Source organism: Babylonia areolata, chromosome 17 (assembly GCF_041734735.1).
Source record: "Babylonia areolata isolate BAREFJ2019XMU chromosome 17, ASM4173473v1, whole genome shotgun sequence".
NCBI classification, from domain to species: Eukaryota; Metazoa; Mollusca; class Gastropoda; order Neogastropoda; family Buccinidae; genus Babylonia; species Babylonia areolata.
In genome coordinates this window covers 8211954-8228501 of record NC_134892.1, presented here as the reverse complement: position 1 = coordinate 8228501, position 16548 = coordinate 8211954, and the positions used below count along the sequence as shown (strand labels likewise).

The following is a 16548-nucleotide window of genomic DNA, read 5'->3' as shown; positions in this document are numbered from 1 at the left end:
CACACACCCCTCACCACCCACCCACATAGTTCCCACCCCCCCACCCCCCAGCCCAACACACCCCTCACCCTCCGCCTCCTCCTCCCCCCCCCCACCACCTCCTCACCCCTACCCTACCTCCCCCCTCCCCCCCCCTACTCCTACCCCTCCCCTCCCCCCAGCCCCCACCCACCCCGCCTCTACCCCAACCCACTCACATTTCCTGGAGCGGGCAGCGGCGCGCACACGGAGGACCTGCCAGTTGAGGTCCGGACGCAGCAGGGTGAAGACGACCAGGGCTTCCGGGCGGGTCGTGGTGATGACCTCAAAGGGGTCGGTCCCGTAGCACCACGACACGATGACGGGACTCGACTTGTCCGGGCCTGTGTGGTGGTGACAAGCATCGAGATTAATACGCTAAAAAAAATAAAATAAAATAAAATAAAATAAAACATGTGAAAAAGAAAAAAGGAAATTTTCTCCCTAAAAATTACATCTAATCTGACGAACTCGGAGTCATTCGGATGAGACGATAAACCGAGGTCCCGTGTGCAGTATGCACTTAGCGCACGTAGTAAAAGAACCCACGGCAACAAAAGGGTTGTTCCTGGCCAAATTCTGTAGAAAAATCCACTTCGATAGGAAAAACAAATAAAACTGCACGCAGAAAAAAAAAAAAAAAATGGGTGGCGCTGTAGTATGTCATACATGTAAAAAATGTTACATGTCTGTCTGAATGTGTATGCATGTGCGTCTGAAATCTGATTGAATGACACAGGAAACGAATGATGAGCGCCCAGTGGCAGCCGTCAGTCGGCTCTACCCAGGTAGGCAGCCTGTGGTGCAAATGTCCCCGTGTATGTAAAGCGCTTAGAGCTTGGTCTCTGACCGAGGATAGGCGCTATATAAGTATCCACATCAATCTTCTTCTTCTTCTTCTTCTTCTTCTGCGTTCACTCGTATGCACACGAGTGGGCTTTTACGTGTATGACCGTTTTTACCCCGCTATGTAGGCAGCCATACTCCGTTTTCGGGGGTGTACATGCTGGGTATGTTCTTTGTTTCCATAACCCACTGAACGCTGACATGGATTACAGGATCTTTAACGTGCGTATTTGATCTTCTGCTTGCATATACACACGAAGAGGGTTCAGGCACTAGCAGGTCTGCACATATGTTGACCTGGGAGATCGTAAAAATCTCCACCATTTACCCACCAGGCGCTGTCACCGTGATTCGAACCCAGGACCCTCAGATTGACAGTCCAACGCTTTAACCATTCGGCTATTGCGCCCGTCATCCACATCAATCAATCAATCAAAAATCATTGCTGGGGCCGGCGTCCCACTAGAGATGTCCCTCACATCCCATAGCCTGTCACCGCCAACCGGACAGTGATTTCAGTTTCACTTTCAGTTTCATTTTCGCTCTTTCAACAAGGCTGCCACTGCATTCAGACGTATCAACATAACACCACACCACATCTGCTAGGCTAGAGGCCTAACCAGCGGCATAGCCGTAACCCAACGTGCTTAGTCGGGCCTCGAGTGCGTGTGTGTGTGTGTGTGTGTGTGTGTGTGTGTGTGTGTATGTGTGTGTGTGTGTGTGTGTGTGTGTGTGTGTATGTGTGTGAACCTATCAGAGTGGATTTCCTCTGCAGAATTTTGCCAGAGGATGACACTGCTGTTGCCGTGGGGTTCCTTTTTCAGTGTGTGTTGCGCACGGGAAACTCCGTTTATCTCCTCATCCGAAAGACTAGACGCTCAGTTTGATTTTTCGCCCGAGGGTGAAAGGGCAAGACTGGGAATTGAACCCAGACCCTCACAGACACTGTTCTGGCAGGTCAGCATCTTAACCGTTCTGCCACCTTCCTCCCTGAAGTGAATTCGTATCCACTGTGACCATGGCTTAGCACAGGAAAGGCAGGGCTAGTTCCTCCCCTTCCGCGAGAAGTGAACGCGATAAAGAAAACGGGTTTAACTCTTTCATCACCAAGTGTTGCGTGAAAAACACTCCCCAGCACCACATCTTTAACTCTCTCCATACGAATGGTGAAAGAGACGACGTTAACAGCGTTTCACCCCCATTACCACCATTAAAATATTGCAAGCGGAAGGCTCTTATACTGAAGAGGTGAATGTTGACAAAGAATACCACAATTCTGACGACGGAAGCTAAAGGTTCGGTCATTAAGACACCCACTGGACATCCAAGGGGTCTGTGTAGAGGTGAAGAGAGGACTGGCCGTACTGAGTGAGTTAAGACTCAAGGCTCTCAGTCAAACAATTTGGTCACAGACCCACTCAGTACAGCCGTACCATCACACACCCACCCGGTGCAGGCATACCAAACACAGATCCTCTCAGTGCAGGTGTACCATCACAATCCCACTCAGTACAGCCGCACCATCACAGACCCTCTCTCAGTGCAACCGTACCAACGCAGACACTCTCTCGGTGCAGCCGTACCAAACACAGACCCACTCAGTGCGGCAGTACGAACACAGACCCTCTCTCAGTACAACCGTACCATCACAAACCCACTCAGTACAACCATACTATCACAGACCCTATTTCAGTGCAGCCATACCATCACACACCCCACTCAGTGCAACCGTACCATCACAGACCCTCTCTTAGTGCAGCCATACCATCACACACCCCACTCGGTGCAGCTGTACCCGTCACAGACCCTCTCTCAGTGCAGCCACACCATCACACACCCCACTCACTGCAACCGTACCATCACAGACCCCTCTCTTAGTGCAGCCGCACCAAACCCTCCTCTCTTAGTGCAGCCGTACCATCATAGACGGTGAAGTTTCCATCGGAACACTTGATGGGCCGGTACAGCTCCAGGGTGAGGGTCTGACCGGCGTCCTCCCGGCTGGAGGTGAACAGGTAGCTGCACTCCACCTGCTCCTTCCACCTGCACAGTCATCACAGGTGTGACATCATCATCGTCATCATCATCACAGGTGTGACATCATCATCATCACCACAGGTGTGAAACCATCATCACAGGTGTGACATCATCATCACCACTGGTACTTCTTCATCATCATCACAGGTGTGACATCATCATCACCACTGGTACTTCACCATCATCACAGGTGTGACATCATCATCACCACAGGTACTTCATCATCATCACAGGTGTGACATCATCATCACCACTGGTACTTCATCATCATCACAGGTGTGACATCATCATCACCACTGGTACTTCTTCATCATCATCACAGGTGTGACATCATCATCACCACTGGTACTTCTTCATCATCATCACAGGTGTGACATCATCATCACCACTGGTACTTCATCATCATCAAAGGTGTGACATCATCATCACCACTGGTACTTCATCATCATCACAGGTGTGACATCATCATCACCACTGGTACTTCACCATCATCACAGGTGTGACATCATCATCATCATCATCATCACAGGTGTGATCTCATCCTTACAGGTGTGACATAATTATCACATGTATTTCATTACCATCACAGGTGTGACATCACCATCAAACTGATCATCATCACAGGTGTGACATCACCATCAAACTGATCAATCATCACAGGTGTGACATCATCATCATCAAAGGTGTGAAAACAACATGACAGGTGTGACATCATCATCACAGGTACTTCATCATCATCATCATCACAGGTGTATCATCATCACAGGTGTGATATCATCATCATGGGTATCATCACAGGTTCATCACAGGTGTGACATCATCATCACAGGTGTGATATCATCATCATGATTATCATCACAGGAGTGACATCATCTTCACAGGAGTGACATAATCATCACAGGTACTTCATCCCCATTACAAGTGTGACAGCATCATCATCAACATCATCACAGGTATGACATCATCACCACAGGTACTTCATCATCCTGACAGGTGTGACATCATCGTCATCTTTGAAGCTTCTCAACAGCATCAATCTTATCACCATAATCATGCAGACACGCATACAGATAATGCAAGACTTGTGCGCTTGCACACACGCATGCATGTGCCCACCCCCCTCCCTCCACACACAACACACACAACACACACAATTCTCACTCTCTCATGCATACACACATAATCCCCCCCACCTCCTCCACACACACACACACACACACACACACACACACACAAGCCCACCACCAATTACCAATATACATAAGCTCTCACATGCACACCCACACAGACACACACAGACACAACACAGACACACAACACAGACACACACACAAACAAAAACACACACACACACACACAAACAAAACATACACACACACACTCTCTCTCTCTCTCTCTCTCTCACACACACACACACAAACTTATCAAAGTCAAACAGAACCAAGAACTCTGACAGTGACAGACAATAATACACACCAACATCCAAACCCCCCCCCCCCCCCCCCCCAAAAAAAAAAAAAAAACACCAAAAAAACAACAACAACCAAACCACAAATACAACGCTACTACTAATACCTCAACAACAATCATCCATTTCTAATCAACTCACTCGTCTTCCTCGGCAGTGAAGCTGGGAAGGTCCACAAAGAGAGGGTTGAAGGACGTTTCCAAGGGAACCACGTTGTCAGGGTCACATTTGCTGGAGTCTGTCGGGGCCGAAAACAACCCAGTTCACTTCAGTTCAGTTTGCATTTGTATTTGTATTTCTTTTTATCACATCAGATTTCTCTGTGTGAAATTCGGGCTGCTCTCCCCTGGGAGAGCGCGTCGCTACACTACAGCGCCACCCTTTTTTTTTGCATTTTTTCCTGCGTGTAGTTTTATTTGTTTTTCCTATCGATGTGGATTTTTCTACAGAATTTTTGCCAGGAACAACCCTTTTGTTGCCGTGGGTTCTTTTACGTGCGCTAAATGCATGCTGCACACGGGACCTCGGTTTATCGTCTCATCCGAATGACTAGCGTCCAGACCACCACTCAAGGTCTAGTGGAGGGGGAGAAAATATCGGCGGCTGAACCGTGATTCGAACCAGCGCGCTCAGATTCTCTCGCTTCCAAGCCGGACGCGTTACCTCTAGGCCATCACTCCGCTCAAGGAGGCATCACTGCATTCGGACAAACCCAGACGGGCGCAATAGCCGAGTGGTTAAAGCGTTGGACTGTCAATCTGAGGGTCCCGGGTTCGAATCACGGTGACGGCGCCTGGTGGGTAAAGGGTGGAGATTTTTACAATCTCCCAGGTCAACATATGTGCAGACCTGCTAGTGCCTGAACCCCCTTCGTGTGTATATGCAAGCAGAAGATCAAATACGCACGTTAAAGATCCTGTAATCCATGTCAGCGTTCGGTGGGTTATGGAAACAAGAACATACCCAGCATGCACACCCCCGAAAACGGCGTATGGCTGCCTACATGGCGGGGTAAAAACGGTCATGCACATAAAAGCCCACTCGTGTGCATACGAGTGAACGCAGAAGAAGAAGGACAAACCCATAATACACGCTACACCACATCTGCTAAGGAAAACAGATGTCCGACCAGTAGTGTAGCCAAACACGCTTCGGCTGAGGCCTTGTGGGGGAAAAAACGATAAAACAAAACCAGGACAAAGAAATAATTTTACAATATATTATGATATTAATGATAATAATAATAATATTAATGGTAACAATATTAATAATAAGAATGCTACTACTACTGCTACTACTAATAATAAATAAATAAAATAGAATGAAACAGAAAAAAAAATAAAAATAACAAAATAAAACATGAAACATAAAGAAAATAACAACACAGTCCCAATGATCTATAAACAGATCACATCCTCTTTTGCATCTGTGTGCTACGAAAATTCTGATATTCAAGTTGTACCCCCATAGGCATAAATTGTCAAAAAAATCCACTCTGATTATAAAACAAACTTGTAGACAAAAAAAACAACAACAAAAAAAGGGGGGTGGGGGGGTGTTGTGAGGGGGTGATGGTGCTGAACCATAACAACATACCATCCTTGGGGAGAGCAGCCTAAATTATATGATAAGAGTTTCAGTTTCAACGTCTCATGGAAGCGTCACTGCATTCGGACAAATCCATATACACTACACCGCACCTGCTAGGCAGACACCTGACCAACAGCACAACCCAACGTGCTTAGTCAGGCCTTGAGAGCACGCATATATATATATTTGTGTACTGATCAGAGTGGATTATTATTTTTCTCCTCCAGAATTCTGCCCGGAGGAGGACAACTCTCTCATTGCCATGGGTTCTTTTTCAGTGCGCCAAGTGCCTGCTGCACACGGGACCTCAGTTTATCATCTCATCTGAATGACTACATGCTCGGTTCGATTTCCCAGCCAGACTTGGGACAAAGGATGAGAGCGACGGGCGCAACAGCCAAGTGGTTAAAGCGTTGGACTTATCTGAGGGTCCCGGGTTCAAATCACGGTGACGGCGCCTGGTGGGTAAAGGGTGGAGATTTTTACTATCTCCCAGGTCAACATATGTGCAGACCTGCCAGTGCCTGAACCCCCTTCGTGTGAAAACGCAAGCAGAAGATCAAATACGCACGTTAAAGATCCTGTAATCCATGTCAGCGTTCGGTGTGTTATGGAAACAAGAACATACCCAGCATGCGCACCCTCAAAAGCAGAGTATGGCTGCCTACATGGCGGGTTAAAAACGGTCATACACGTAAAAGCCCACTCGCGTATATATGAGTGAATGTGGGAGTTGCAGCCCATGAACGCAAAAGAAGAAGAAAAGAAAAGAAAGATGAGAGCGGGATTCGAACAGATAATAATAATAATAATAATAATAATGGTATTTATATAGCGCTGAATCTTGTGCAGAGACAAATCAAAGCGCTTTCGCACCAGTCATTCACACGCATGCATAACTCTAAAACTGTAGAAACTAAAGACAAGGAAGAGGCAGGCAAGGGAGGCTATTTTGGGAAGAGGTGGGTTTTAAGGCCAGACTTGAAAGAGCTGAGAGAGGAGACTTGATGAAGCGAAAGAGGAAGTTCATTCCAATCGCAAGGTCCAGAGACTGAGAAAGAACGGCGGCCAACAGTCGAGTGTTTGAATCTGGGTATGCGTAAACAGAGTGGATCAGAAGCCGATCGTAGTGATGCAGACGAGCACCTTAACTGTTCTGCTACCTTCCTCCTTAAAATAATTTTGTTGTAAAAAAAAAAGAAAAAAAAAGGACTAACAAATAAAAAAAAAAACAGTAATGCAGTACAATTCAATACATTATATGAATGGTTAACTCTCTCCGGACGAAGAAATGCATGAGCATTCCTACATAAAATGTATTCGGTTTCAGACGACGGAATGGAATAGCATTTTCAAGAAATAAAAATCCATCACGCGCTGGGCACGTGATTTTGTGATTAGACAAGCAGAGTGCACTATTCTGGGTCACTCCACAATCGAATGGTATGATTGGCCAGCCTGCCATGTGTGGCCCGTCTCGCACACACGCTGACAAAGTCACTGACCGGTTTTCTGCTCGCGTGCCAGCCTGTTAGAAAAGCGGGCTCTTCTCAAAATGTTGCGGAGTGAACAAGGCAGCGATGGCAATGTTTTAGGGTTGCTGAAGTACTTGAAATGCTACAAACTGAAGGGTCAGACAGTGAAGAGGTGGATGATGACGAAGAAGAAAGTGAATTTAATGCAGAAAGCAAGCATGGGTATGGTGATTTGGGGTGAAAAACTGGCAGTATTTTCTACATATTGCAAAACTGTAAAAATAAGATGAGAAATTTGATTTTTTTTTTTTTTTTTTTTTTATGTAATAGCTCAACACGTAATAAACCAGTTCAGAAAGTTTCATTTTCTTACTCTGTATTTTGTAGTTGTAATATTTTTTTCAAACCCTTACAAATGGTCTGTGGGGAAAAGCAAGGGAGAAAACTTGTCGTCCCGAGAGAGTTAAAACAAACTTGTATATATACATGGAAAGAAAAAGAGTGAGGTGCAGAACTATACTAAAACAAGAGAGGCAAGGCCTTCAAGACTCACTTTTGATACACTTAAAAAAATATCCAAGCTTTTTATGTATTGAGTATAATTTCAAAATGTAATGTTTAAGATGAGAAAGATCAGTTTAAAGCAAATTAACTCCCCTGGCATTACAGAGTAATTTCCCTTTTTTACTCTCTGCACCAAAACGTTTGCAAAATAAATAAAAATTCCATGCTTAGCAAAAGAAGTTCCTGTTTGAACAAAAAATGATAATAATGACTGCTCTAGCTGTTGGGTCAGAATATCAGATCAAAGTGCCAAGTTTAGGGAATACAAAAAATATAAATATAACAGTAAATGCAGTTTGCATATAATTAGGCTTCATTTCTTTTTCTTTTTTTTTGTGCCCATCCCAGAGGTGCAATATTGTTTTAAACAAGATGACTGGAAAGAACTGAATTTTTCCTATTTTTATGCCTAATTTGGTGTCAACTGACAAAGCATTTGCAGAGAAAATGTCAACGTTAAAGTTTACCACGGACACACAGACACACACACACACAACCGAACATGGGATTAAAACATAGACTCACTTTGTTTACACAAGTGAGTCCAAAAACCAGTAATGCAGTACAGTTCAATACACTATATAAATGGTTAAAACAAACTTGTATATATACATGGAAAGAAAAAGAGTGAGGCGCAGAACTGTATGAAAAACACCGTGCTGTTTGACTACGACCACCAGAACAGCAGAGGAGGCAACTGCTGTCCTGACTATCTCGGCTAGAATTTTTATTATTGATGACAGAGGGTGCAGGAACTGTGGCGACATGCTATCCCCAGGGAGTGAGCAGCCTGAATTTTGCAACACAATAAGAAATTTGTTGTAACCAAAAACGACGGGCGCAATAGCCGAGTGGTTAAAGCGTTGGACTTTCAATCTGGGGGTCCCAGGTTTGAATCACGGTGACGGCGCCTGGTGGGTAAAGGGTGGAGGTTTTTACAATCTCCCAGGTCAACATATGTGCAGACCTGCTAGTGCCTGAACCCCCTTCGTGTGTATATGCAAGCAGAAGATCAAATACGCACGTTAAAGATCCTGTAATCCATGTCAGCGTTCGGTGTGTTATGGAAACAAGAACATACCCAGCATGCACACCCCCAAAAACAGAGTATGGCTGCCTACATGGCGGGGTAAAAACGGTCATCCACGTAAAAGCCCACTTGTGTGCATACGAGTGAACGCAGAAGAAGAAGTTGTAACCAAAAACAAAAAAAACAAAAAAGTAATGGAATACAATTCAATACACATGAACTAAAATTAACAAATATGTACATGTAGGAATAAGCATGTTGCAGTGAACAGACAATAATAAATCAATGGGAAGAAGAAGAAGATGATGATGATGATGTTGATGTTGAAGAAGAAGAAGAAAAAGATGCAGAAGAAAGAAAGAAAGACAGACAGATAGAAGGAAAGAAAAAAAAAGAAAAAGAAGAAGAAGATGAAGCTGAAGAAGAAGAAAATGAAGAAGAAGAAGGTGATGATGATGATGATGATGATGATGATGTTGAAGAAGATGCAGAAGAAAGAAAGAAAGAAAGAAGAAGAAGAAGATGCAGAAGATGCAGAAGAAAGAAAGACAGAAAGAAGGAAAGAAAGAAAGAAAAAGAAGAAGAAGAAGAAGCTGAAGAAGAAGAAGAAGAACAAGAAGAAGAAGGAGACATCCAACAAGAACAAAAACAAACAAACAAAAAAACCACACCAACAACAACAACAAAAGAACAGACAGAAGCAGAAGAAGAAACACAAAGAACAAAAAGAAATCGGAACAGCGAGGAGTGTAAAACAGAAGCAGAACGGACAAACGAACGAACGAACGACAGAAAGACGTGTGGCTGACATTTCTGCATGGAGTAGTACTTGAGGGCGAAGCCCTGCCCTGTCAGGTGCTGGTCCGTGTGGAAGACCACCAAGACCGACTTGCCGCTGGACGTGATGACCACCCTCTGACCCCCGCACCACTTCTTCAGCAGTGGCTTGGTGCTGTCGATACCTGCACACGGTCAGGTGGAGTTAACTCTCTCCATACGAAACGGCGAAAGAGACGACGTTAACAGCGTTTCACCCCAAGTACCATCATCAAAATATTGCAAGAGGAAGGCTCTTATATACTGAAGAGGTGAATGTTGACAAAGATAATACCACAATATCTGATGACGGAAGCTAAAGGTTGGGTCATTCAGACACCCACTGGACATCCGAGGGGGGCTGTGTAGAGGAGAAGAGAGGACTGGCCGTACTGAGTGAGTTAAACGTGTTTCTTTTTTCTTTTCTTTTTTTTTTCAGTTTAAAATTTCTTTTTTTAATGTCCACACCAGAAACATTACAGGATAGTATTACATACACAAGTACTTTTGGAGAAAAAAAAAAAGACAACAAAAATATCAACATCTGAAAAAAAATATATAGTGAATGAGGGGGGAAGGGGGTGGGGGTAATGAGAGATAGAGAGAGAGGGAGAGAGAGAGAGAGAGGGAGAGAGAGAGGGAGAGAGAGGGAGAGAGAGGGAGAGAGAGAGAGGGAGAGAGGGAGAGAGAGAGAGGGAGAGAGAGAGAGGGAGAGAGGGAGAGGGAGAGAGAGAGAGAGAGAGAGAGAGAGAGAGAGAGAGAGAGAGAGAGAGAGAGAGACCTATCATTTAAATTCATTTTCCCTTCTTTGCCCTTTTTTTTTTCTATGGAGTGAATAACAAAAATGGTGTGTCCTATGGTTACATACATCCAAACATATTAACAACACAGGAAATGTTAGAAGAACATTCCAACAGACTGCATCATTGATATATAACTTTGACATGGGTAAGAAGGGATAATGTCACACTACAAAAACATACTCAAAGAGAAAAAATGAAAAATAAATAAACAGATATAATAAAAATTTTTTTAAAAGATAACGATAAATATCACCTACTTCGTGTCTAAAAAAGTCCCATACACATACTCAAATTCATACAAGAGGATGTCAATATCTAACTGAACATGTACCTGATCTAAGCCAAGCATATTACTGTATTTGGTGGAGGTGGAGTTAAACATAACACACTTTGACTTAGCACACCATGACGTAACGCACAGCACCACAACAAGATAGCGCACCACAACACGCGACATCATGACACGCTTACACCACAACATAACACACCATGACATCAGTGGATAACACACTTCAACACAACACAACACAACACAACACAACACACCACAACATAAACACACCACAACACACTGCACCACGACATAGCAGACCATGACATAACACACCATGACATAACGCACCACAACATAAACACACAACACACTGCACCACAACATAGCAGACCATGACATAACACACCATGACATTACACACAACAACATAAACACAAAACACACTGCACCACAACATAACACACCATGACACAACACACAACATAACGCACCACAACACACTTCAACACAATGTAACACACTACAACACTACACACTTCGCCACAATATAACAGACCACAACACACCACAACACACTTCACCACAACACAACACACTACATGACAACACACTTCACCACAGCATAACACACCACAACACATTACACCACAATAAAACACACCACAACACATTACACCACAGCACACCACAACACACATCCCCACAACACATTACAACACAACACACTACACCACAACACAGAACATCACAACACACTATACCACAACGTAACACATCACAACGCAACACACCACAACACACTTCACCATAACATAACACATCACAACACTCTACACCATAATATAACACACTTCAACACAACATAACACCCCACAACACAATACAAACACCACAATGTAACACACCACTACACAACAACATGACACATAACATAACACATCACAACATAACACACCACTACACAACAACATGACACATAACATAACACACCACAACACACTACATACGTCACAACATAACACACCACAACACACTGCATACATCAACATAACACACCACAACACACTACATACATCACAACATAACACACCAGAACACACTACATACATCACAACACACTACATACATCACAACATAACACACGAAAACACACTACATACATCACAACCTAACACACCACAACACACTACATATATCACAACATAACACATCACAACGTAACAAACCACAACACACTACATACATCACAACCTAACACATGACAACACACTACATACATCACAACCTAACACACCACAACACACTACATATATCACAACACAGCACATCACAACATAATACACCACAACACATTACATACATCACAACATAACAAACCACAACATAACACACTACATACATCACAACATAACACACCACAACACACTACATACATCACAACATAACACATCACAACATAACACACCACAACACACTACATACATCACAACATAACACACCACAACACACTACATACATCACAACATAACACACCACAACACACTACATACATCACAACCTAACACACCACAACACACTACATACATCACAACATAACACATCACAACATAACAAACCACAACATAACACACTACATACATCACAACATAGCACATCACAACATAATACATCACAACACACTACATACATCACAACATAACAAATCACAACACAACACACTACATACATCACAACATAACACATCACAACATAACACACCACAACACACTACATACATCACAACAAAACACATCACAACACCACACACTACATACATCACAACATAACACAATCACAACACAACACACTACATACATCACAACATAACACATCACAACATAACACACCACAACACACAACATACATCACAACGTAACAAACCACACCACACACATCACAACATATCACACCACAACACACTACATATATCACCAACACACCAACAACACCACCACAACATAACACACCACACCACACCACACCACACTTCATCACAACACACTTCACCACACCACACCACACTACACAACAACACACAGCACCACAACACAACACACTACACCATAACACAGTACACAACAACATAACACACTACTCCACAACACTACATCACAACACTACAACAGAAAACACTACACCACACTACACCACACACAACACAACACACTACAACACAACACAACACAACACAACACAACACACTACAACAGAAAACACTACACCACACCACAACACACCACACTACACCACAGCACACTGCAACAAAACATACTGCACCTTAACACACTATACCACAACATAACACACAGCACCACAACACTACAACACACCACAACATAACACACTACACCACACCACAACACACCAAATCACAACACACACACACACACACACACACACACACACACACACACACACTACAGTCATTTGGACGAGACGATAAACCGAGGTCCCATGTGCAGCATGCACTTAGCGCATGTAACCCACTGCAACAAAAGGGTTGCTCCTGGCAAAATTCTGTAGAAAAATCCACTTCGATAGGAAAAACAAATAAAACTGCGCGCAGGAAAAAAAATACAAAAAAAAATGGGTGGTGGCGCTGTAGTATAGCGACGCGCTCTCCCTGGGAAGAGCAGCCCGAATTGCACACAGAGAAATCTGTTGTGATAAAAAGAAACACACACACACACACACACACACACACACACCACACACACACACACACAACCACACACACACACACACCCACACACACACACAAAACACACACAACCACACACACACACACACACAACTACACACACACACACACACACACCACGGTCCATACCATCATAGACAGCCACATAGTCCTCGCAGTCACCGCCGTCCCAGTTGACAAGGTCGGAGGCCACAGACTCAATCTGAACCACTTGGGTAGGGATTGCCGCACTGATGATCCACTGACAGTGCTCGTTGCTGGAACACACACACACACACACACACACACAAATTGTGCACACACACACACACACACACAATGCACACACACACACACACACACACACACACAAATTGTGCATGCACACACACACACACACACATAAATTGTGCATGCACACACACACACACATGTGCACACATACATGTATTATTGTGAACACACATGTATTCACACACACACACACACACACACACACACACACACAATGTGCATGCACACACTCACTCAGGTGCACACAAACACACACACATACATACATATGAATGCACACACGCACGCACACACACACACACACACACACACACACACACATACATATGAATGCACACACACACACACATATATATATATGTGTGCACACACATACATAGACATGTGGGTAGGAATGCACACACACACAAACACAACGCACGCACGCACATACACACATACATAAAGGAATGCACATAAGCAAGCACACACACACACACACACACACACACACCACCTACTGTGGTAAGGAATGCACACTACACACAAACACAACGCACACACACACAAACACACATACATAAAGGAATGCACATAAGCAAGCACACACACACACACACACACACACACACAACGACTCACTTACACACACACACACACACACACACACACAGCGACTCACTTACACACACACACACACACACACACACACACACACACACACACAACGACTCACTTACACACACACACACTCAACACACACACACACACAGAGCGACTCACTTATCATAGTCGTTGGGATAGTTGGGAGTGGTCAGCAGCTCCATGGAGGACCGAGCGTTCAGGTACATCACCCGCTTCCCACAGGACTCCCCTGAAAACAGCCCACACTGTCTCTCACACACACTGTCTTCTTCTTCTTTCCGTTACACGACCAACATCGACTTGCCGATGACTCTGTCGTGGTTCATGCATGCTGGGTATTTTCGTGTCACCATAACCCACCGATCACTGACATGGGTTACAGGATCTTTAACGTGCGTATTTGATCTTCTGCATGCTTATACACACGAAGGGGGTTCAGGCAACTAGCAGGTCTGCACATATGATGACCTGGGAGATCAGAAAAATCTCCACCCTTTACCCACCAGGCGCCATTACCGTGATTCGAACCCGGGACCCTCAGATTGAAAGTCCAACGCTTTAACCACTCGGCTATTGCGCCCGTCTGTTCCTGCTCTGTTCAGTTCAACTGATCACATGGGTCCTTACATGTAACGCCCACGGCCGCAACAGCCAAGAGGTTAAAGCGTTGGACTTTCCATCTGAGGGTCCCGGGTTCGAATCTTGGTAACGGCACCTGGTGGGTAAAAGGGTGGGGATTTTTCCAATCTCCCAGGTTAACATATGTGCAGACCTGCTTGTGCCTGAACCCCCATATGCAAACAGAAGATCAAATACACACGTTAAAGATCCTGTGTCAGCGTTCGGTGGGTTATGGAAACTAGAACATACCCAGCATGCATCCCTCCCTGCCCCCCCCCCCCCCCCCCCCACGCCCCTCAATCCCCCCCATGCCCGCCCTGAAAACTGCCGACATGGCAGGGTAAAAACAGTCATACATGTAAAAGCCCACTCCTGTACATACGATTGAACGTGGGAGTTGCAGCCCACGAACGAAGAAGTTTGTACCCATTTTGTTCAGCTCAATTGATGATGATATGGGCGCTTATGTTGCGCCTATCCTCAGTCAGAAACCAAGCTCTTAACTCTCTCAGTACGGCCAGTCCTCTCTTCTCCTCTACACAGACCCCTCGGATGTTCAGTGGGTGTATGAATGACCCAACCTTTAGCTTTCGTCGTCAGAATTGTGGTATTCTTTGTCAACATTCACCTCTTCAGTATAAGAGCCTCCGGCTTGCAATATTTTGATGATGATAACTGGGGTGAAACACTGTTAACGTCGTCTCTTTCGCCGTTTGTATGGAGAGAGTTAACATGCTACAAATATGGAGCAAACCAAGCTCAAAGCACTTTACAAACACAGAATCATTTACACAACAGGCTGCCTGCCTCGGTGGAGTTGACTGACACCTGCCACATTGGGCGCTCATCATTCGTTTCCTGTGTCATTCAATCAGGTTTCAGGCACACACACACACACACATACACCCCTGTGCCAATATCCCCCATACCAGGGCCTCCCCTGGACACTTTACAGCCAAGCCCAGACCCACCCCCGCCCCCACCCCCACCTCTTCAATACCTGGCTGGGGTCTGATTACCTCCCCTGATCACCGTCACCTCACCGCACATGGCCATAACATAACGTACTTACTGCCCCTACAGGAACACTCCATCGATTAACACTGGAGTTATAGAGAGAGGTCTGGCTACTTTCCGATGCATGCATGGGATTACAGGTTTGTGTTGAGCGTGTCTGGAGAGGTTTTTTTTTTGGGGGGGGGGGTGGGGGGGGATGTGACCACACCACACCACACCACACCACATGCACGCTCGCAGGCACACACACACACTGACACATTTACACACACACACACACACACACACTGACACATTTACACACACACTGACACATTTACACCCACACACACACACACACACACACACACAC

General features: G+C 44.8%; 1 protein-coding gene and 1 long non-coding RNA gene across 2 annotated transcripts in view; one reads left to right on the top strand and one right to left on the bottom strand.

Annotated features, from left to right (window-relative positions):
* LOC143291622 (scavenger receptor cysteine-rich domain-containing protein DMBT1-like) overlaps nt 1–16548 on the bottom strand; it is a 60283-nt gene that overhangs the window by 26602 nt on the left and 17133 nt on the right. The window contains exons 2-7 of the mRNA XM_076601584.1: nt 14697–14787; nt 13791–13918; nt 9838–9990; nt 4511–4607; nt 2783–2907; nt 198–362 (exon numbers count right to left, since the gene is read on the bottom strand). Coding sequence (XP_076457699.1) covers nt 198–362; nt 2783–2907; nt 4511–4607; nt 9838–9990; nt 13791–13918; nt 14697–14787 — 759 coding nt within the window. The remainder of the gene's footprint in view (nt 1–197; nt 363–2782; nt 2908–4510; nt 4608–9837; nt 9991–13790; nt 13919–14696; nt 14788–16548) is intronic.
* LOC143291625 (uncharacterized) overlaps nt 2172–16548 on the top strand; it is a 276976-nt gene continuing 262599 nt past the window's right edge. Inside the window, exon 1 of the long non-coding RNA XR_013056554.1 lies at nt 2172–2207. This is a non-coding gene — a long non-coding RNA (uncharacterized LOC143291625). The remainder of the gene's footprint in view (nt 2208–16548) is intronic.